Raw genomic sequence first — 23423 nt, forward strand, 5'->3', positions numbered from 1 at the left:
TGACTAACTGAATTCCAACCAGAGCACTCCATGCCAAGGCACATTACCAGCACCATGCACAGCTTCTTTCAGGCAGGACTTCTGGAGTCCTATGACTGACAAGGCCTCTAATGAACTCTAATTGAAGACCCGGCAGTCTGAAAAATGCAACAACAGATGTGGTAAAAGGGCAAACCACAAACTGTTTTGCTAATGAATGAAAAGTGTCTGGTCTGATGAGGGCCAGTGACCCAAAAATTCTCTTCTTCCACCCACTCCTTTACTTCATGTTCAAGTTTGGACCCTTTCCCTCATCCGCCCAACACTTGGGGGCACTAATGTACAGTTGAACATCCTCCATATCGTCACATTGGCACCAAGATGCTCTTTAATTAAAAAATAACAGCATAGCGTGGCTTTGATAGAGTAAGAGGGACCTCAGGGAAGAAACATAGCACTGTTATCCACCCCAGCAGGAATACGAGCCTAGGAAGTAGATGTCAGTTTCTCACTATATTAATCCTGAAAAGTTTTTACATACAAAAACATTCCTAAGTCATCTTCATCTCCTTTCAGTGGATCTTAAGCACACATCAAAACAGTAGCTACACTCATCCATCTGGAGATCAATCCCTACAAAATGACCGTGGCAAGATGAGCCGCAAGTGGACTTCAAGTAATAAACTGCACTTTACACACACACACACCAAAAAGTGACGCAGGCCTCTGCTTCACGTCTGCTCCAGCACAAGGAAACCAAGCTCAAAGGAAGCACAAGTCAAGGTGCCATCTTTTATAATTCTATCACCAATTTAATGAACCTGCTCATGCTCGTCATGCATTTGGAGTTTGACTTTTTACTTCAAGGAGGCTATTGTCTGGTAATGGTACAGGAAACAGAATAAAAACATCAGCTGTAAAGGTTTGGATGAAACTTGCCAAAAAGGTCAAAAAACTATTTGCTTGAGTCTGGCTTATGATGTTTTTGGAACTATTACAGGTGGCAGTGCATACACTGCTCTTGTCTAGCTAGAGCATAGACTTCAGTCTTGTGGAGGTCAGGCTGAGTGGCTGCAGAAGAAGCCTACAGATGTCTCAACAATAAAGAAATCATACTGGATTTAACCAATTATTTCATCTCTGCCCCAGAGAAGTGACTACAATGACTAGTGTGGGAATCGCACAGACCCTCCTTCTAACAAGCATTATTCAAGCTGGTCTGTTTCATGTTACACTTTCAATATGAAAAGAAGCCCAGCGAGCGTGTTGCTGATGGAAAGCATGTAGAGCACTAATGAGCACCATCCAAAACTAATTCCAACATTTAGAGGTAACCAGCAATTTTCTGAGTCATTAAAAAAAAACCTCATACCAATTATACAGTCAAGCTTACCATAGCTCCCCAAACAACTCATTGTTTTGAACAGTCCTTGGAGCTACTCAAACCCCGATATCCATCCAGTCCTCCAAATTTCATCAGAAAACCAACCACGTCACACCAGATCATATCAATGATTTAGTTACTGTGTCCTACCTCCAGCAACAGCCACAAAAATGATGTTTTAGGTTGCCAAGAGTTTTGGTGGCACAGATGTAGCCAATTACTAAATGGTTTCAAGAAAGAGAAATAATCCCTTCCTGCAGGGAATAATTTCTTTCCTGACCCACAGAGCTTTCTTACCTGTACCTTGGCTTATGTAACTAAAAGCAGTATTTAAAGAGGTTGATAAATTTAAGGCAGCCACAACTTCTTGACCATAGGACTCCTCCCAAGCTCACCAGCACCAGCTTCAGCACCACTTAGGAACAGACTCTTCAACTAAACTTTTACCTGGTAAGCAGCTGCTCTTCTGCACACAAAGATGACTAACGGCTCGGACACAATTTAATTAAGAGGCACTAGAATAGCTGCTATGTGTAGAACCACCAGATTTTTAGTGTCTCTCAGACAAGGTTGTCTGTATCACGCATAAAATTCAGATCTTCCCCAGAAAAAGAGATGCAGTTCTTACTATGGATAAGACCAAAGGCTGAATTCAAAGGTCTAACAGTCCTATTCCAACTTCAGTGTCCTCTGTCTGCAAAAATGCAGAAGCTTAGGTCAAAAATAAGCCATATATTTAGACTAACAATAGAAACAAGTTTTCCCAGGTACCCTTATAGGAGGTTCTGGATAGATCAAACCCATATTTCAGTAATACTTTAAGTTACTCCAGAGACAACTGGGCCCACACTGTTTTAAGGGAGAATTGACACTAGGTAGCCTACTATAGCCCAACGTGTATCACAGGATGTGCAACTAGATCCTATGCAACTAGTAATAAGCATACACATCCTTAAGTTAGTTTTCTTCACTAGCAATTTACAGAAAGAAAACAATTGTTTCAGGGGCAAGCAGAAAACAGGGATCAGGCACAAGACAGCGGGCCAGGCTGGGTTTTTTTGGATACTCGCTAGACCGCGGAATACCTGATACGGCATAAATTAGAAATAGATTTGGGTGTTCTCCAGAACCCCAGTGTTCTGACACATTCTGTCTCAGTAACATCTTTGAAGCATGTGACATAGCACATCCACTGCACCTACCGCACAAACCCTGCGTCAAACTACAAACAGGCAGGTAGTTCACCAGGAGACACACACGTAACAAGGGCATGCATCAGCCTTGTATCAACTATTCCAAATTACTTCTACTAAACAACAGCTCCCAAACCGGCGATGACTTCATCAAGAAAACTGCTAATGACCCTTCATCTGAAAGCGTGCCCATGCTTACACAGTACTACTTGTTGGCTTGCTCAAAATGAACACATAGATTCCCGGCATTGTTTGGGCAATTGCTGTATTCTTTACGCTTGCTAAAAGACAAGGAGAGAAACAAATCACCACACCTTCGAGATGCTTCAGAAAATGTTCTTACATACCAGATCTTCATCACACCCAGGACTCAGCCATTACTTGGTCAGAGCATCCAATACTCACCAAGTCAATGAGGTCACTGAGATTCTTCTCTATCTGCTGCGGAGGCAGACGCCTCATCAAATCCAAGGCACAATCCAGCTGCTGGTCACTCTGCAGAAACAAGAACATCCCTCCATTACAATGTGTACAGGTAATACACCACAGGCACACAAGAACTGCAGTGCTTGCAGGCTCCTGATACAAGAGATACAGTTCCTAATTCTAAGCGACAACACGTTTTTTATTAACACAAACAACAGATTTCAGTAAAGTTCAGTACCATTTGATTGCAGATTACTGACTTGGTATTGCAAAAAGCATTCTAAACTCTGGATTTAAAAGCACAGCTTTAACTAGCGTCATGCCACCAATTTAACACCATGCTGTTGATGGAAGAGTCCAGTCCTTACCTCACCAAAACAGTTTCCAACATTCATGTAAATGTGTAATGCATTGTTTTTCCATGCTATCTCAATAATAATCTGGGTTAGGGAACTGAAGTTCCTTCTCCCGAAGCAGTTTTAACACTTCCTCATTTGTATTACGCCATTCAGCTTGAGATAACTAGTATCCAAGACAAATTCTGTTCCAAAACAGAGCTGGCTCACCCTCCTTCAGCTTTATAAAAAAAAAAGCCACAGAATGAAACATGGACACAAAGTATGATCCATTATTTTATTCTTGCTACAAAACACACCAAAAGCTGCCTGCATCTGAGAAATCAGGGACTTCAGTTATTTTGAGAAATGGCAACAACATATTCCAAAGGACTTACTGCAGCTGGTCTCACATTCAGTTCTGACAAAAAAAACCCCACCCAATCTTAAACTTCTCCTCAGAGTCAGAAAATGTGCAAGAGACATTACCACAGACATCTGACAAGCTGAACCATGTTCTTGACATAACCTTTAGCTCTCCTCCTCACCAACAGATATAAACAGACCCTTTCCTGCAAGCCTAACAAGTACCCAAAATCTGCATGAGTTACTTTGATCAGCAGGTCACTAGGCACTGAAGCATAGCCGGTTTGTTTTCTCTCCTTCTTCCCCTCCCTTTTTTCTTTGCGATTTCTAGCCACCCATATACAAAGAGCTTAGCTTTAATTTCTCCCTCCTGTGTTCTGCCAAGATCTAAAAGTTTTATTTAAGAAAGGCTTCAAAACTGAAGTAGTTACATTATCACATTATTCAAGTATCAGCCCCCAGGTCAGAGAGAAACAGGAAATTTCCTGCAATTTAGCTATACCCTAGCAATGGGGAAAGGAGGGAGCTCCCTGTTCAGCAGACATCCATTACGAAAGCTTCTTAAGAGGCACTATCTATCCACTGTCTAAAGACAAATATTTTACAGCCAGCAACTCAGACAGCCTGGTCTGGGGAGATTATATATTTACTTCTCATCCAGGTCAAGTTATAGGACATGATCTTTGCAAAATCTTCCAGCTCTACAGCCAGTCAGGCATCAGGCTCCCATATCTGCAATAATTTCCTGAAGATCTGAGCCTTCAGCCTGCAAAGCAGGGTGCACAGACTCCACGAACAGAAGTTTACGCCAGTCACCTCTTGTCACCGGAGGAGGATGCCTTCAAGCAACGTACATAAACCCACCCCACATACACACACACACCCCTACCCTTTAAATACTTGGATAATGTGACAAGCAAATCCTTAGCTGAAGTGAGTCTGGAGGGATGTTATTTACCCTGGAAGGCGACCACAAACCAACCACTGAACTATCACCATATTCATGCACAAAAGTGATGGCCAAGATTTTCAAAACTTTTTACTTATCTTCATTAAATGTTTAGGGGAAGGGAGAACTACTCTCTTTTTGCTAGTAACCTTTCCGTCCCCAGAGAAAGACACTGTTTAGATGGCCTACGCCTGTCCAGCTCCAGCAGGGGACCTTTCTTACAAAGTATTGTCTTTACCTCCTGCTATCTCTTACATCCAGAAAGGAAAGCTGGCACATGGTCATAAGGTCATGCTCCTCACTTTCAGATCGTGGGAACACTTACGGAAGTGCTCCGTCCTCCTCTGCCAGCTGGAATTGTTTAATAGACAAAAATGCCGAAGGAAAGATGTTAAAAACCACCGCTAAAGCTGCAACCCCAGTGTTTTGCAAAGAAACAACTGTGAAATAAACTACACTGAATGAAGGAGTATCTACATCTGCAGCGGTTTATGGATTAACCAGAAGAACTTGACTGACCATTTTAATACGAATATATTCAATAACAGCTGTAAAAAGACACAAGCAAGACCGTTTAAGGCAGAGATTCTTAAAAGGATTCAGACATGGCTGGCATGCGTGGATGAGCACAATGGAAAAACAAAAATATCCAAGCACATACTAACAGTATGTTTTTCTGGTATCAAAGAGGTAAAAGCAAGGCCGAGCAGCAGGACTATTCAGTTTTCTTGCAGAGCATTTAAATAATGAAACAGCTTGACAGCAGATCTCTTAAAGCACCAAAATAAAGGCAAGTTCTGCTGTATTACTGTCCCTAAAGCTGTGGTTATACAGTCACTTCAATCCAGCACAAATCCATACTGGCACAGTCAAAAAGGCAATACAAAGCACCCAGATTACAGAGCAAAGTGGTACCTTGTGATATTGGATACATCTGGTATGTCCCATTTCAGAACTGAAAGGGTAATACTACCAGTATCTTTTGCTTCTGGTTCTTTCTAGGTGAAGTGAGGGTTTAAAAACCAAGTCTGTCGTCAAATACATCCTTTGGTTCCAGACCTCCACCCCAGCTGGAGCACATAGAGTAGCTGTAGATACTTACATACAAAGAGATGGGAACCACATCTGAGGTGCCAAAAGCAGCAGCACACAGTTCCCCGACTTATAGAAGGGTGATACTACCCCTACAGAAGGCATGTGCTACCACAGTTTCAAAAGTGGCACATCAGTGGCACTTAATCCCACAGAGCCTTCACACAATTTGTGTAAGAGGAAGGTGTTCTTTGGGAACTCAAGGTCCACCCCAACCTACCTCACTGCAGTTGAGCCAACCTACTTTTCTTAACTTCCCCTGTACTGGATTTCCACTTGCTTAATTCTCTTGTAAAATTGCATACTGAAGGCATGGTTTCCAAATAGACTTCCAGACAAAGCATTTCTACAGAATTCTTGCCTTCAGACACAGAGAGGCTTATAAAGCCCTGCTCACTGCGCAGGTGATTAGACAGGCTGTCTCCCAGCCTGGGCTGCTCTCAGAGCCAAGCTCTTTGAGGTCGCAGGACTTAATGAACTTAGTGTTTACTTGATATGAGGCTGTTTTCCACCATTCCCCTGTTTCATCCAGCACAGAGCTCCTGTGGAGGAGTAGGGAGTTCAGACAGAAATTCTAAATGAAGTTTTATTACAGCTCAAGCCACTGAAGGATTTAGAGATCATAGGAATCTCAAAGACTGAAAATATTAGCTTAGATGAAAGCTCCTTCATAAGTTTCCTCAAAAGATGTCTGGCTATCTAGAATCTCCACTTAAGCATCTGCTATAGCATTCCCATGGTACTACCACAGGGAAAAATGTTATGAATATGTCTACAGGAGTAGTTATGTTTGTTTAGGTTCCATTGCCTGCATCTGCTCTTCTATCCCCACTGTACTTAGTTGATCTGCAAGAGAAACCCTCTCAAAAGAGCCACAGGTCTCTGGTCAACTAGGCAGACTGTGCTGAGGCTCAAATAAAAACAAATAGTGCTGAAAAAAAAAAAAGTTGTACAAATGTGTAGCTGCACAGAAGCACTGCTGCATACTTTAAACAATATTGCTTACATTATGAATGCAATTAAAGGCCAGGTATGGGTGGACATTATTTAATGCAAAACATTAACAAAAACCCAGGAAGTCACTCTAGGCATGCAAATTGCAAAAATTACAGCAGGCAAAATGCTGAACTTCCTTTTGACCCTCACTTGTCATATCCCTGAAACCCCACAGCTCCTTACGATGAGGGGGACATGGCCCAGGAATAGCTGGCATTCGTTAATGGTCCCTGGCCAGGCTCACATATGCTGATAACATCAGGCAACAGGGACAGACCCAAAATTATGCAAACCTGCAAGCAAGTAAGCTACTTCTCATGCAGCTGTTCCAGTTCACAGCACACAAATACGCTCCGCCAGACCGAAGTAATAAACCATGCCATGTTTGCATCATAATTTGCACAAAATTGTCACCTGATAAATGAGGTTGTTATAAGTCAAGATACATCCCTAAAGCCTTTCAAACACCAGCGTCACTGGCAGAACCAGTAACACTTCACAGAAGCTATACTTGTTTTCTCTTTTCAATAGGCACTAGCAACTGGATGAGTTACCATCTGAAAGTATTTCACACTTTTTAAACGGTATCTTTACACACACATTTCACTATATACACTTACAGAAATTCACAAGCTTTATTCCTAAATCATGACAACTCTTCATTGCTAGTTACACGAGACTTAACTTATACTCTGGGTTTTAAGAAGGTTTACACAAACCTGCAGCTCTACCCATTTCAAAGGCTGAGCTATTCCACTTGAAAGGAGGTAAAAGATTTCATTTAAAGCTCCCAGCCTTCCAATCAGCAGGAATTTGCTTCTATTTGTCACAAAGAATTGCAGATTTAATTCCCTAGCCTTCACAGCTTTGTTCTGATAGCTCCTGCTCATTTGACTATGTTATTGCTGAGCATTAACAGAGTTGGGCAGTTTCTTGAAAAAGAAAACCAGACTTGTTTCACTTCTGTATTGGATTTCTGTATTAACACTACTCTGAGCTCACCCCTGAGTCAAGACAAACCAGCTGAGGTACTTCAGTGCTACTGCAGTGGTGGCTTCTTCCTATTCTAGCCCTTTCTGGGAAATAAGTCACTTGGGCCACCAAATCTTTCTAGCCAGCAAACCAAATCTAACACTTTACTCAAGGCATGATGGTGCTACCTACCCCTTCCAATCTGTGATGCCAGCTGAGAAGAACTGAGTAACCCAGAAATTATTGCAAATATTAGAATTAAAGTAAAAAAGCCACAAACATGTAGTAAGAACGTTCATTATTTGGCCTGTGCTGCTCATGTTTGGTCCTGAGATGCCACAGTTGTCAGGACACTGCAGCTGGGTTACTAACAGATAAAAAAAGGTCTTCTGTTTCATGCTTAAGTTTTGCTCAAGAGTGGCATGTGAAAAGTTATCCAAATTTAAAGTACAAGCTGGCATCTGAGTTTTCAGAGAACAGAAATGTAAGATAAAAACCTGAAGGGACACCAAAACCAGAACATTTGTTCAACTCCCACAATTTGAAAAAAATCACACATCAGATCCCTTTGGTCACTGGTCAGTTTACAAGCAAAGTATCTTTGTAAATTAACGCAGGGCCAGGAGTACCCAATCAGCAAATTACTTTTTTCCTTCCTTTTGTGTTGCAAACATACCCCAGATTATAAATCATATTATTTCCTGTCAGTTCTCCCAACAGGAATGTCTGACTAATGTTTCAGCTTTGTGGTACTAAAACACTAATTTTTTTTAATTGAAACAGATACACAGCTTCCCCTCCTGCTTGTCATTTTAATCCTTGGCAACTTCCAGAGCTCAAAAGGCGGAAGACTCCCTTTTCAAATTGCACAGTAAGATAGTATTACTGCTGGAAGCTTTAGCAAAGGGTTGAATTATCGTAACCCCTGTGTAATAAAAAGTACAGTAGTACGCTAAGTCGCAGGATTCCCTTCTCAGCTGTCAGCATTCATTTTTTAAGATATTAGATGGTAACAGCTATGAATCTCAGACAAGTTCTGCACTCATGACGTTTCCATCAGCTGCACATATTCCTTGCAATCTGTTTTTCTACATTATTTTTCCCTTGACTATTAACCCTCTTCTGGCAGATCCTATCTAAAACCATTTGTCATGCACTTATAAATCACGGCTTCCCGACAGCAAGGTGTACTCATGGGAGAAACAGTGATAGCATATTTAAGAAACAAACTTAATAAAACCTGGAGATAAACCATGTTGTGGACAGTCATAAAAGAATAGGTCAATGTTTATTAAAAGAACATGACACTCATGTAGACTATATTCTCCTTCTCTTGAACTACTTCTAGCTTTGTCTTCTCTGGTTAGGATGTGATCCTGTGGCTTTTGTTATCTCAGACACTTATGACCACGCTGTAAGTTTAGTAACGTGTTTAGCTCAATTTGCTGTGGTCACATTACCACTGTGGTCAAAGCCAAACAGACAGACCAACTGTTGAGAGCGCTTATTCCACAAATTACAAGTGAGAAGGATTAAAGATTAAAATAAAAGCAAGAAGTGATAGATCAGAAGAATTTAGTAGAAGCTGCTCTACCCTGTCTCCCACAGCTCTCCTGTAACCAGTATTTACTCACAGAGCAACTGTGCAAGTCACACCACAGCTTTTGAGTCAGCGAATACTTCTCAGATGGTCTCCTGCAGAACGTTATTTCTTTTATTCTGCGCCGCTTTAACTTTCAAAACAATTGAGCACGCTATAGAAAAGCAGTACTAGCCCCAATTAACAACTGAAAACACTTTCATGGCTTGATTTCTAAATTCAAGTCTAGGTGCTGTACACACCGACAAATGCACCTACACGCTTGCCAAAAAATGAGAGGTCTACTCTAAACCTCAGAAACATTGACCAGCTTTTGTTCTACACTGGTCCAGAAGTTTAATATGCACCAACTCCAAAAGGACGAGTGCTCACAAGGGATCTCTTCTTTACAGAGGTTCTACAGGAAAAAGTAACTTGCACAACTGCTCCAAAGACCCACGCAGGGGAACTAAAATAATCTACGGGAAGGGGAGCAAATGAGGCAGCTTAAGTTTCGTTGCCACCAGCACGCTGATGACATTGGATACTTCTCACCATTTCAGGCCTAGACAGATTTAAGGAGTGGCAACAGTCTTCTAGTAGCAACCACCAAAGAGATCTCCTCCTGCACTGAAGCTCAATGAGCATCTCAAAATTTGCCATCACAGTTTTGCCAAATCCTCCTTCATTGCTTTACCTTTAGACAGCTGCTTTCAAGCATCCTTTCAGTCATACACTGTATTTGACTTGGCTTTATCATCCTTACCTCTAAATCAGATAAGTGCCGTTTACTGCTCATGGGACATTACCCAACATCCTAGCTCAACTCTAGAAACAATTATCAAGTGAATTATAATACTCTGAAGGCACTTCCATCCATTAGTTTCTAACTAAACCAGAGCTGCTTGCATTACTTTATTAAGCAGCTCCGTTTCATGGAACAACTATCTGCCAAAATGTTTTACATCTATTGAAAACCTGACAACCCCCAATAGTCTGGAGCAGGCCATTTGACTGTAATTTACTACTTGCTTTGGAAGTAAGAATTCAGCATCTCCTTGAGTATGTTCCACAGCTAGTTTGCGCTCCCCAAGGCTGTTTTTCGACTGGATGCATTTCAGTTCCTGTTAGCCCACCTGCAAAGGTGTACAGCACACAGTGAAAACAATTCACATTTCTTGGCACCTCCTCCCCAGCAAGGACGTATTTTGAGATGGCAGAGACTTGTACCTACTTTCAAAACTAATTTAACATCGATTGCATCAGTTTATTTGAAGCCCGGTGCAAGCATCTGTCAGCTGCCCAAGGAAATGAGCCACCACATACAAACAGAAGAGCACGATGGACCAGCAACAAGGATTTCTGGGAACAGGCTATTCATCTTGACCTTTTGCCACGATCACTAATGATTTCTGCACCAGTGTTTGTCTTCTGGGTAACAGAAACAATGTTTTATTTATTAAACTTGTCATTGAACATGACAATGTAATTTACTAGCTTTTATCTGGTGCCAAGAATTCCTGTGAAGCATAAAGTTTGCAAAAAGTCATTTCCCAATAAATCATGGCATCAAGTGAATATGCAATCTATTAGCCCCACATGAAAGAGTAAGATGGGGACAGCAGAGCTACATAGAAAAGTTGCACAGATTGCAAAAAAGCATCGCTAACTTTTAATAAATGGGATTAAAGATACTGAAGTTGACTGCAGAGCTGACCACCTTTGCCAAATAACATTAAGAGATTTAATTAGACTAATGTTACTGCACAACAGGGTTCTTACACACACACACCCTATTTCAAGTCTGGATTTAACACAAAATAACATTTTGTTAGATATAACTACAGATAGGAAATCTTAGCTAAACAAAATGAAAACAACCTGTAACAGCACAGCACTGAGATATGAGAACTTGTCCTTATTTTGCAATAAGGACATATTTGCTTCATAAGGAAGCCTGTAATGCCTGCCTGATAGCTGCACTACCAGAACAGAGGTTGGCTTGAGCACAAGCACACAGGTACCCCTAAAAGACAAGGCATCCAGACCCAGACAGCTTTACTGACAGGGGAACCATTCAGTATTAATCCATCAAGTAACTTCAGGTGCCTCTCCATATTTCCTTATGACTCAACTCAACGCTATGCTTCAGTCATTTTTTGTAGCTTCACAAATACTTTGCCCTGTAGTAAGGTGGTGTGCAGTCAAGTCAGTCTTGCTTTCCGAAAACTGTGAAGCTACCTCCTGAGCAGCCTCCTTCCCCCATCAGCTCACTCGCACTGACTCACACCAAAGAGAAGATGACTGCCCATCAACAGGAAATCATTCACAGAATCTTCTTCCTGACCTTGCCAGCCCTTCTGCAAAAACTCCTATAACTTACCTCTGCAAGATCCTTTTGTACACCTCTCAGCTTCAACCCTGCAAACATGTCCCAAATTACTGATTAATACTCTCTTATCCCCATCCTCCACTTCATTACCTCATTCTTTCTCTGTAAATCTACTACTAACTGGCTAACCGGGTTAATTCAGTCTTTGAAACAACCTAATACAGTAGGTCTGCATTGGTTCATAAATCTGATGACCTGCTTTTCATAGTCACATCGTCTTCTTGCCTTCCATCCAAATAATATGGAGAAATTGCCCAAATCAGCCTCTAGAGAAAGACTGCTTAATTTCTACACAGATCAATTTTTTTCAATTGAAACCATAATTACTACAAATACAAACCAGCTCCTGAGATTCAGCACTATTTGTCATCCTGAACATCCGCAAACATATTGTCTGTAATGCTTTCTTTTAATCCTGTTAATGCTTGATGATCTTTTCAAAATGTGGTGTATTTTTTTTTTTTATTCTACATACTGCTCGTTTCATGTTCAAATCAGCCTGGTCACAAAAGCATCAGCAGAGGAACTGCTCAGTTGAAATGGAGAATTTTTTTCCTGCAGAAAACAGTAAAATTTGGCAAGTTGGCCCTGGCCTGACAGATCCAGGTTCTCCTTCCAGTCAACTACAACCTAAACCTTTTTTATGAGAAGTTACTTCCATCAAAAACATTTGAGAAAATGCACATTATTATAGCGGCAGGGATGCATATATTCGATAACCAACACTGACATGCTTACTGAAAGCATAACTAACACAAACGTTTGATATACAAATTCAGTATAATGCTTTATGCCGGCCTGTTTGTAGAGCCCCCATCACCCCCGGTAAGCTGCCGCCATGCTGACAGCTGCCCAGTTTAATATTCAAACTCAGCACTTTCCAGCGTCCTGAAGTCTAGTAGACGGGGTTGTAAATTCACAAGATAACTCTGGCAAGTAATCGGATGCCTGGCAAGGCAGAGTGGAGAGACAGAGAGGTTATCTAATTAGCCCTCATCCCTGAATGTTCTCCGATTGCCTAAAAGGTCAAAAAAGTAGGTTAATATGCCTTTCGCTTGTGTCTAGCAAAACGTACCCTGCTGACTACGCTGCAAAGCTTGCAAGACAATTCAGTTTCATTCAAGGGATTCAGTGCTAAGGATTTCAAGTTTTAAACTAGGAAGCTAATGGTTCTGCAGATATATAGGCCATAAGAACATCACATCTCCACCTAACAAGATGTTCACGCTCTCTGGAATTCCTTCCCTTGCCAAAATTTTCCCAGACTTGCCTATTCTTTCAGTCTTTTTATGTTTTCCTTGCCACTTCAGAACACGTCTGACTTACCCTTAAGTCAAAACTGCTGAGAGACAGCGTCCAATCCAACAAGACACGCAAGTTCTGCAAAACTTTTAATAAATTTAAGTAGTAGAGACAGTTTATGGAGGAGCAGTGCTTCACACAACACACACGTGCCAGTTTCAATCCACATCAAATTTCTCCTTCAATTTAATACAAAGTTAATACTTATTGGCCAGTTTTCACCTGAAATAGCTCTGCCCATACTAATGGCTACATGAAAGCTGAATTTGACCATCCGGTGAAGCACTGTCCGTACTGAGCCAAGATGCCGCCTCTCAGCATTACATCCCAAACTCTTCACGATGACCCTTAAATTTGCACAGCGACAGGACTCGGTGGATAAACACAGCTATTAACTGCTGCGGTCAGCACAATGCAGCTGATATTTTACCTCATTCCTCCATTTCATGGCTCTCTCCTCCTTTGAATTAACTCACCAGAATACCCATCTCTTGTTTCCTCAGCCAGTCTCAAATTGCAAGCGCAGGCACCTTTGCTAGCAGCAAGCTTTTTTTAAATCCTGGTATTTACCAAAGCAAAAATAACTGGGGAAGGCAGGTAATAGGACATCGCTTTCTAACTCAGCAGTTTGTCTAATGGAAAAGATAGAAAGTATCACCTGAAGAAATGCAAACAAAATTCCCCGAGAGAATAAAGATTATTTTATTTATGATGTCTTTGGTGGCTTAAGGCAACCACTAAGCTTATGTCTTCAATGCGGTCTCGACCTTTTTCCCTTCCGCACAAAATACTCTTACTTAAGTGCTGTTTTCAGTCCTGTTTCAGCTGATGCTGCTAAAATCGTTTGATCCTGGGTTCTGCTTTCACCCAGGCTGGTAACCCTCCCACTTTGCAACAAGGACGTGATTGAAATTCCAAGTCAATGCACCAGGAAAGAACCCAGCTCCACTTTCTGTAACAAAAAGGCATGGAGGACATCCTCTTCATACTCAGGGAAACAGCATCAGCAAGGACATGCTCTGCAGCACGGCTGCGAACACCTTCAGTAGCATCTCGTGGGTTTAAACCAAGAGTCAGGACTCCTAACCAACCCTGGGCTGAAAAATAACACAGGCTATATTGATGAAATGTAAACTAATAAGGATTCATTTGCATATAGCAGGAATAAAGCAAGCAATTTATGAGAAGGGCAGCCAGGTAAGTCAAGTGTGTGTAAATCCATCCTGTAATTCTTCGGCCCAACTTGGAAGCTGTGGCACAAAGAGATGAGCTGAAAGCACACTGCACATTTTCCTTCTAAACCCTAGCAGAGGAAGGTAGGGTGAAAGAACAGCACTAGATAATACAAGAAAATTAATCTCACTGGTTGATGCCAAGGCTCAGGCCACCACTCTAGGAAACAGAGCACAAGATATTATCTAATGCAACTAAAGGAATTCTAAGTAGAAGCCTGTTTTGGCCACAAATAATAAATAGATCCTGTTTTCAATTCCTTACTCAAAACCTCTTTGTATCTAAAAACTCAGAAAAAGGACAGGACTCCAACTGCATTTGGCATTACCAAGACAGCACCTATTGTGGAAAATTACATTTTAATTAGGAAACAAGCAAAACACCTTCCTCAAGTACACTGCATTTTCTTCCCAGAATAAAACCTCTCAGCTCAACTAACAGGTAAACATCTTTAAAGACTTGCTCAACCAGCATTCATCCTCGTGCCCCATGAAGGAAGTTTCAAAAGCAAACACCTCATCTACCAGACAAGCAAGAGCTCAAACTTCCCAAGACAACCTGCCTGGAAGCATCTGTCCCCATCCTGCTTTAGGACACAAAACCCCATAAGTGAATTTTGACACCTTGATCAGGTCCAGGTAACAGGAATGTATTATTCAGCTCAAGTAAGGCACAACAGCTTAAGACTCTTCCAGATGCATTCCAAGTTTCAGATAAAGTCCTTAGTCGGGTATCCACTCCCAGGATTTGGTCAATACTCACATTAACATCAACATGAACACCTCCTTCATGGACTAGTAAGTGTTTAAGAAGACATTACATGAGAGTTGAAGAAAAAAATGAGTTTATACTCCAGCTTAAAGTAGGCACGCTTCCACTGCACTGGCCTGAATTCTTGATCTTTATATTCAAGCTAGATAAGTTCTTTAATTAACACAATCTACCGGCAAACAAACTTTGGGCTGAAGCCCAGCTAGAAAGAGCAGGAAGCTTGGGGAAGGCTTACATTGTTCGCATGTGTTAACTGCTCCTTTATACCACACAAGTTTCACCCACAAAAGAAACTCAAATTTGAAGTCCCCTGTTTTTAAGTAAGGAGTGGGGATTTTTTGCCCTTCTTCCTGGAAATGCCAAAGAATTAGGAAGAACTGAAGCACAAACATGCTTTGGACCTTCCACATTAAGGAGAGAGACAAAGATCTGGTCAAAGCTTTTTGAACTCTACAGGACTCCCAGCAATCAATGGGAAAGTGGGAAATTATAATGCACAGTGACTGAACAAAAATACGAATAAAACCAGAAGATCAACATCATTTTGATTATCTTATACTTCTGCAATCATGACCTTTGCCGGGGGGGGGGGGGGGGGGAAGTCCTTAAACCTCACATTGGATTAAAGCAGAGTAAAAAATGGAGCTTAGCATGTACCTGAACTCCAGCTTATGTTGCCTGTACAGGCACCTTTCAGAATTTCACGCTTCTCCAGTAAAGCTGTTCTCTCTCGAGCAGACACTGAAACACATTCAGTTTTATTTCAACTTGAGGTGGCACTACTACAATGTGTAGCAGCTCAAGGCGAGGGGGGAACCCAACAAAACAAAACACTTCTCTACAAGCTTACTTAGCAGAGTAAGGAGCCATTTGGACTTGAGCAAACATCCCTCCAAAGGGCAGGCAGGAGAATAAACATCGGCACTCCCTGGCCAAGTCTTCGTTTGGCTATCCAAACCCAAACTGGATGAGTACCCAGCACGGGGGAGTGCTGCACAAGCACGCACAACCCCCAAGTTAGTTCATCAGCTATCCTTTGCATGTGAAAGTCAACCGAGAACTGTCAAAGGGGAAATTCAATAGGGCAGCAATGTCTCTCTCCCAAAGAGAGTAACTTCTCCACTCAGCTACAGTAATAAGGACTAAAAATAGTAATTCAAAAGGGCTGAACTGCACTTTCATTTTGTTGTACTCCCAGATGTCAAGTAGTAAGATATCACCATATATATTTACCATACGAGGGAATCCTGTTTGAACAACTTTAGCTCGCAAATGTTTTCCCTTTGCTAATAAACCACAAGATTAAGCATCACTGCAATGGCAGTATTCCCTCTCCCAGTGATATCCTCTAACTTGATTATTTTGGGAATTTGCCTTTTAAGATAACATTTAGCTAAGCTCATATACTTGGCTTGCCTAATAAAACATGGACTCTACAAAACAGCTAAAGTCAGTATTTCTTCAAAGGCACAAGGTGCAAAGGACTTGCTGTGGACACTGAAAACCTACCGTGAGCTCCTGCGCTGTACGGTAAGGTTTCAAAAGCAGCACAATCAGTTTAGAAGGGAGATGGGCTTGGTGTTCAAGGAGCTGGCAAAGTGCTACCTTTAGTTGCTCAGTTTCACAAATCATTTAATACGCCTTTGGTAGCAGTTGCACAAAACCAAGTTATTTATCAAGCAGCAATGTGCTTGCTGAAGACAAACAGCCCCTACCCTGAAAATATTAGTTACTCTGAATAGCACACAATGTTTATGCATCGAGTGTGTCGGTGTCGCATCATGCATCCTTGGCTGTGCTTCAGCACTTTTTAGCTGCCTCACAAATTCTAAATGGATGATGTGCAGCCAGCACTACACTAGACAGCCCGAATTTATGGTTGATTAAGTTATAAATTTTGCTAAAATTCTCCACCTTTTCCTGAAGAGCTGCATAGCAGAAGAAATACTTGCTAACGTGATCAGGACAGTCTACGTAACCTGGAAAGGAAGATTTTTGTTTTTACAAAGAGTAACTGGATTCCATCCACTCATAACCTACAATTGCAGAAATCTCAGCAGATCCACTCTCCCCAGTCCTGCTTAGCCCTGAACAGCGCATTAAGTTTATTTTTAGCAGAAGAGACAGCATCCATCGAAGCAGTTTTCAAGCCTCATGTGTTGCCCTGCCCTGTTTCACCAAGCACCTGACTGAAATGCAGACACACTTCTGAATTCTCACTCAGGAGCAATTCAAGAGTTGAGGCAGTGCAGAGGACAGATGAGAACCTTTGCTCTACACAGTTACTGGTAACCCCATGGAACCAAGAAGGTGTTTGACCTAATATCCTGTACCATACCAGCTTCTCCCAGCTGTTGGGGGGGAACTTGCTGTTGCCTCCAATGAAAGGGCCATTTCAGCATCTCAGTGCTCCATTTCAGGATTGTGTTTTCATTCGCACTAAAATGAAAGATCCTGGAAGTACTCTAAACACCGAGTTTGCACTTAAATTGAAACTGGATGCTTCAATTGCACTTTCTGCATAACGTTAAGATAACTGTAAGAGTCAGGAAGGTTTTAAAATATCACCACAAATTGTCTTCTGCAAACACGAACAGTGATTCATCTTGTGCCCTCCTACTATTGGACCTAGATGAGCCACGTTTAAGTTGTCACGTTCTTGGAGCTTTCAGATGTGTACACAGCCACCATGACATACAAATAACAGAGTGGCTGCCACAGGTTCATCCCTGAAGTGCACTCAACAACAGAAACCACCACAGAGTGCTGGATGTTCCGATCAAATTTCTCCTAGGCCCAGTGGTCTCCATGACTAAACACGAAAAAAATCAGAAGACAACATAAGCTTATAATGCTCACGAAATTTCTAAAGGATCTGTGCTCTACCTCCTCCTAATGACTGATACAATTACAGCTGAACCCTGACCACATTCTTCTTATAGCATGCTTTCATATCCCCTTAAAAGAAACTGGTATCACTGTTGTTACTTTACATGAAGCCTGCTCATTTTTCTCAAGTTCTTCTCCTGTGAGGATTTTTGCCACAACAGAAGTTAGGTTAGTTTGTTGGAATCCTGATTTCAAATTCTACTGTCAGGTCTCATACATACAGATTTCAGTATCTTGAAATAAGATACACAACTGCAATAAGACGCTCCATCCTGTCACCCCCCACACTCAGTCAGGTACAGCATCTCGTTTGTCCAAACAAGACCAGAGGAGCAGAACCTAGATCTTAACCATTTTTCACCAGAAAGATCTTTATCCTGTATAATACAGGTGGCAGGATCACAATGATCTTCAGCTGTGAAGAAAAAAAATCTAAGGTATTGCCTCTGAAATTCCTATGGTTGAGGTAAGAAGGATTACACTTGCTTGCTTGCTTAACCAGCCTTTATATTGTTATATAGCCAGGCACTAGGTTGTTCTTTTTTAAAAGAGGGTAGATTGAGACTAGATCTTAGTAAGAAACTGTTCCAGGTGAGGGCGGCGAGGCACTGGCACAGGCTGCCCAGAGCAGCTGCGGGTGCCCCAGCCCTGGCAGTGCCCAAGGCCAGGCTGGACGGGGCTGGGAGCAGCCGGGGCTGGGGGGAGGGGTCCCTGCCCACGGCAGGGGCTGCAGCTGGGTGCTCTGTACGGTCCCTTCCCATTCAAACTGCTCTGTGGTTCTATGAAATCTAAATACATTTGAACATTCTTAAATCGTTGTGTTGGGAAGCCTGAATCACAAATTCCCAAACAGTATTTAGGTATCTCAGTGATTCCAGAAAAGTGATTACATCCACAGGGGTTATGCTGCCTTAAACAGGTTCTGCAAATGCACACATCGATCCCAGAAGAGCTGGGAGCAGACCAGGCCTGGGCCAGTTCCTGTTCTTATTACTGCATTTGTTTAGAGCTGATGAAATCCGCCCCCTTCACACAAGGTGCCAAAAGGAAACAAAGGTTTTGTGACCTGGGCAAAGCCATTCAGCAAACACACAGCAAAATGGAGATTATTTTACATGGCTGAAGAAACCAGAGATTCTCCTCCAAAAAACTGAAAGTTCTCATCCACACAGAAAAGTAGCGCCCAGCACTGCAACGTTACCTGACTGCGCGTGGTCTTCCTGTATTTTGCAGGTTCCATGAGATCTTAACGCACCTTAACAAGCGAGTCCGGCTTCCAGAGGAAATGCCAGACGGTGGGAGACAATTCGGGGGTTATGAGCAGCAGCGATAGCAAATGGGGCCCCCATCGCTCTCAAACGCTGCTGCAGCCGCCGCATTCGTTCACTGGCTCCGTTTACAAGTACATCAAGCGGTAACATTCATCATGCAAAGCGGAAGCATTCCCTCTGTAAACACCACCCCAGCTATCAGGCCCACAAACCTGGAAGTAAGCGGGCAGCAGCGCAGCCAGACGGGCCCGGACACCCGGTGCCCCCGGGCCTTGCAGAACCCCGGGCAGAGCCCCCCACCGCCGCCGCCGCCCCCAAAGCCAGGCCAGGCCACTGCTCCCTCTCCCCCGGCGGCACCGGCTTGGGGCCTCCCTCACCACCGCCCCAGGGAAAGCGGGCGAGGCCCACCCGCTCCGCCAACCCGCTGCGACGCGACCGGTGTGGGGGGGTGAGGGGGCGGGTAGCGAAGGAGCCGCCGGGGCGCGGCACCGGGGGGATGGGAGGGGGCAGCACCGCCAGGAGGGAGAAAGACAGGCGCGAGGAGAGGGAGCAGGCAGCAGCCCAGGGCCGCCCCTCTCGCCCTTACCATGGCGGCTCGGCGGGGCTGCGCTGGGCGGTAGCAACGGCGGCGCCTCCCGGTCCCGTCCGGTCTCCCTCCGAGGCAGGCCGCGGCCCTTCCACTTCCGCCGTTGCCTAGGAGTGAACATCCGGGTCAGTGCCGCACCGCACCGCCCCTTCGCCGCCGCTCTGCCAATCAGCGCGCGGCTCGCCGGCCATCGCCAAGTATGGAGCGCGGCGCGCGAACGGGGCGGGGAGGGGCAGGGGGGCGGAGCGGGAGGAACCATTCATACCCCCCGGGGGGGGCGGGCTGCGGCGCCCCGCGAGGGAGCAGCACCGCGGGCGTCAGGCACCACCAACTCCAGCGCGGCGGTAAGCCCGGCCGCCCCCAGAAGGAGGCGGGCCAATCAGAGACGGGGGCGGGGCCAGGGGGCGGGGCCTGCGGGAGGGCGCGCCAGCCGCCAAGCCCTAGTGGCGAATCCCTCCTTCCAACACATTTTAAACGCTTAAATAACCCTTAAGGTTAAACAAAAGCCGGTACGACGCAGCAGTTAGGGCGCAAAACGTCAGCCCCAACAGGTAACGTTTTAGCAACGTCATCAGCGTCGAGAACTGCGCCTAACAGAGGTCACTGGTGCTGCCTGTTAATACATCTACTTCAGCTCTAAAGCGACAAGGAAAATCAATTAGCCTCTGGCTGCTGAAGGCCAGGGTTGATTAATTTCTAAAGCAAGTATTCAGCTTTCTCTGGAAGCTCAGCCTTTGATTCGGCAAAGCGTGTAGGTACCTGCTGGAAGCTGAGCAGATGCTTACAGATTGGATGACTTCAGGGCTCAGGCAGCTGTGATATGGATCTCCCAACCGAGATAGCCATCAGCACAAATAAAGCACCTCTCCTTTTCTCAGACCATCCCAGAAATAAAACCTTCCCTCCCTTCAATGCACAAACTCGCATTTCAGTGATCTCGGGTGAAAATGACCCTGACTCCAGACCCATACATCTCCATACGGACCTGCAAATTTCAGAGCTGTAGTGTACCCTGTTGCCCCAGGAAAGCATCAGGCACATTATGTGACAACACTTCCTCTGCAGCTTTTTTGGAGTTGGTATTTGGCCTGCGTTTCACCAGAGTTATGGTGCCAGGATCCCAAGCACCCTCCACCAGTATGCTGCGGCTGCTCAAGAGCCTTTTGTTGTTCCGTTTACTTTCCTCAGTTTGCTGTTGAAACTGGACACGAGGACAAGGGGAGTTGCGCACTGCTTCTTTTTTCCCTTGGAAGTAACACTGTGGTATGTCCTTCCCGCAGGAGATGACCAAGGCCAAGCTCTGACTCGTCACTTGGACATTATCACAGATGTTTGTGGCTCCACTCTCAATTTCCCTGGCTGTCAGACACCAAACAGGACCTTCTCAGAGGTAACAACTCTACTCGTTTAACGGAACAGGGCAAACCAGCCGTAGCTTTCAGTTGAAAAGAACAAGCTCAGTTTGGACGTGCATCCAGGAACAGCAGCTAGCATGGAGGCATACGTGAATTTGTACAACAAATGACCGCGTGCAGGCGTAACGGCTATCACTGCTTACACTAATTAGAAAATCAACACTGTATGTTGATGCCTTCTGACAATCTGCCATCACCCATGTTGCTAAGTTCACTTTTACACACTTTTTTCCGTTCCTCTGTTGCCGTTCTTAAGCCTCTGGGTGTTTTCAGTGCAAGAACACAACAAACCCAGGAGGCAAAGGACAGAAAACAGTAGAACAATTGCAAGAAAAACAGGAGCCATTACTTCACAGAAAAAAACAAAAGCATATAAAACTCCATCAATAACCCGCTACCAAATAAACCCTAAGATGGGAAGTAATCTTGCCATGGTTAGCAGGGCGGCCACATGACCTCAGAAGCAATTTCCTGCTCTAAAGTCTCCAAATTTTTAATTCTTTTCCAATATTAGTCAGCCTAACCTCCTTAAACCAGCTTGTAAGATGCAGCAATCCCAAGTGCTATCTGTTTTGCAAACGCCAGATCCTTCGGTCCGTATGTTCCCTCAGAGGTGCCTACCAGCAGTAATTAAGCAAGCCTGCTCATTACACAGGGCAAATTACTCATTCATTTTACAGGGATCCACACATCTAATGTACATGTATGATGTGGGGCAGATATTTTGGTAAATGGATGAATTTGAAAATGCATGCTCTCAACATCACTATTTTTGTCCCAAAACTTACACAAAGCATTCAGTGACTGCTCTACTCTTAGTAGCTTTTATCATTAGGAACAGAAACTTTCTAGCTGCTTGCTGAAGAAGCAGAACAACGGCAGAATTATGCAGCCTAATGTATTTTAAACAATTTGAGATCCAAATGAATGCTGAGGCCACAAGGATGTTTTTCTTAGTGGAAGAAATACAAGCATTCTGGATTTTGTTCTCCTGCTAATAGGTATAAAGAGGAATAAACAGCTGCTTTTTGTTTTCCTAAAAATATTTGCATTAAGAAGATCTGCAGATTCCTTTTGAAATGGGATGTAACATCTTTTCAAATGAGGACCAGCTGCTCACTTCACTTGTTTACAGCAGGACATGCTTAAGGGAATTTTTGTTTGTTTGTTTATTAAGATGTAGGACCAGACTCTTTCTGGTAAGGCTGCAATTTGCAGCACGGAGCGGATCTCAGCAGGCAGAAGGCTCCACGTATGGAGCTACAGTTGTAGCCATTGTGCCTTCTGTTGCAATTTGTGGAGGGGTTGACACCAAACACAGCTAATTCAGGGACATTCGATAAATCTGAGCGCTGTGAGGTAGCGTGACCCGCACTACAGACATTTCCTACCACCTCCTGGCACAGAATCACTCACCTAAACAGAAAAGAGTGTGCTCAAAAGGCTTCATGTCAGATGTTACACATCTTTAAATCAAGGGTCTGTAAACAAAGGAAGCAAACAATGATGTCAGCTGATGGCTTAACGGCCCTACAACATCAGATTCATGTCCATTTAATAACAAGGCTTTTGATCTTGCAATCAGCAACTATAAAATACATGTGCTTTCCCTACATGTTTGATTATATTCAAGGAAGCAAAGGGATAAATACTTGCTAGCATTACAAAGTACTTTTCACGTTTAGCCAGAACTTCCTAAAGCATTTGTGTTCCAACATGAATGTGGTTTTTATTTTATCCTCCTTCATGCATGGTGAAATGCTATTTATTTTGTTTCTTCCAGTGTTTAGCCAGGACCAAGGGTGACTCTGAGAACATGCTTAGAAACAAGGTCCTAGAGAAAACTTTCATGCTTCACTGAATATTCATTTTTCTATTAAAGAAGAAGGCATCTTGAGAAATTTTTTTTTTTTTTTAGGTCAGATTGACCATTTTCTTTCATGTCAAGCTTGTGGCATTTGAAAGATATGTAAACTTTTATTAGGGGTTCTCATAAATTGAATTTATTGCTGCAAGAGTCTTCCAGCAATGGTAAAGTTTAGCTTGCTGGGTTTTATTAGTCAGAGTTAGTAAACCAGCAGCATCACTTGATTTGAGGCTGAAAACCAAGTGTTTCTTGGAAACTAATATAGGAAAAAGGTACCTACAAAACTACCCAACGCCTTGGAATTCTGTATTCAAGCCACAGATAGTTCTCACTATGGAGATCTTTGTACACACTGTCAAAATAACACACAAACAATAAAAAAGCCTCCCTCCCATTCCGATTCCAAAGCAAGTTTGCTGAGAGTAC

At 43.3% G+C, this 23423-nt stretch overlaps 1 protein-coding gene across 3 annotated transcripts in view; it reads right to left on the reverse strand.

The window, feature by feature from the left end:
• Positions 1 to 22564, reverse strand: part of CAPZB (capping actin protein of muscle Z-line subunit beta) — a 63792-nt gene extending 41228 nt beyond the window's left edge. Inside the window, exons 1-3 of one of the 3 annotated variants that reach the window (XM_055706487.1) lie at positions 22547 to 22564; positions 19716 to 19822; positions 2962 to 3051 (exon numbers count right to left, since the gene is read on the reverse strand). In XM_055706487.1, the coding sequence (XP_055562462.1) occupies positions 2962 to 3051; positions 19716 to 19718 (93 nt within the window). In that variant the 5' untranslated portion in view covers positions 19719 to 19822; positions 22547 to 22564. Of the gene's footprint in view, positions 1 to 2961; positions 3085 to 19715; positions 19823 to 22546 lie in introns of those variants that run through there. The other 2 variants (XM_055706486.1, XM_027812285.2) reach the window with 2 other exon arrangements.
• Between the last annotated feature and the right edge of the window lie 859 nt (positions 22565 to 23423).

The sequence above is a fragment of the Falco cherrug genome, chromosome 3, assembly GCF_023634085.1.
Source record: "Falco cherrug isolate bFalChe1 chromosome 3, bFalChe1.pri, whole genome shotgun sequence".
NCBI classification, from domain to species: domain Eukaryota; kingdom Metazoa; phylum Chordata; class Aves; order Falconiformes; family Falconidae; genus Falco; species Falco cherrug.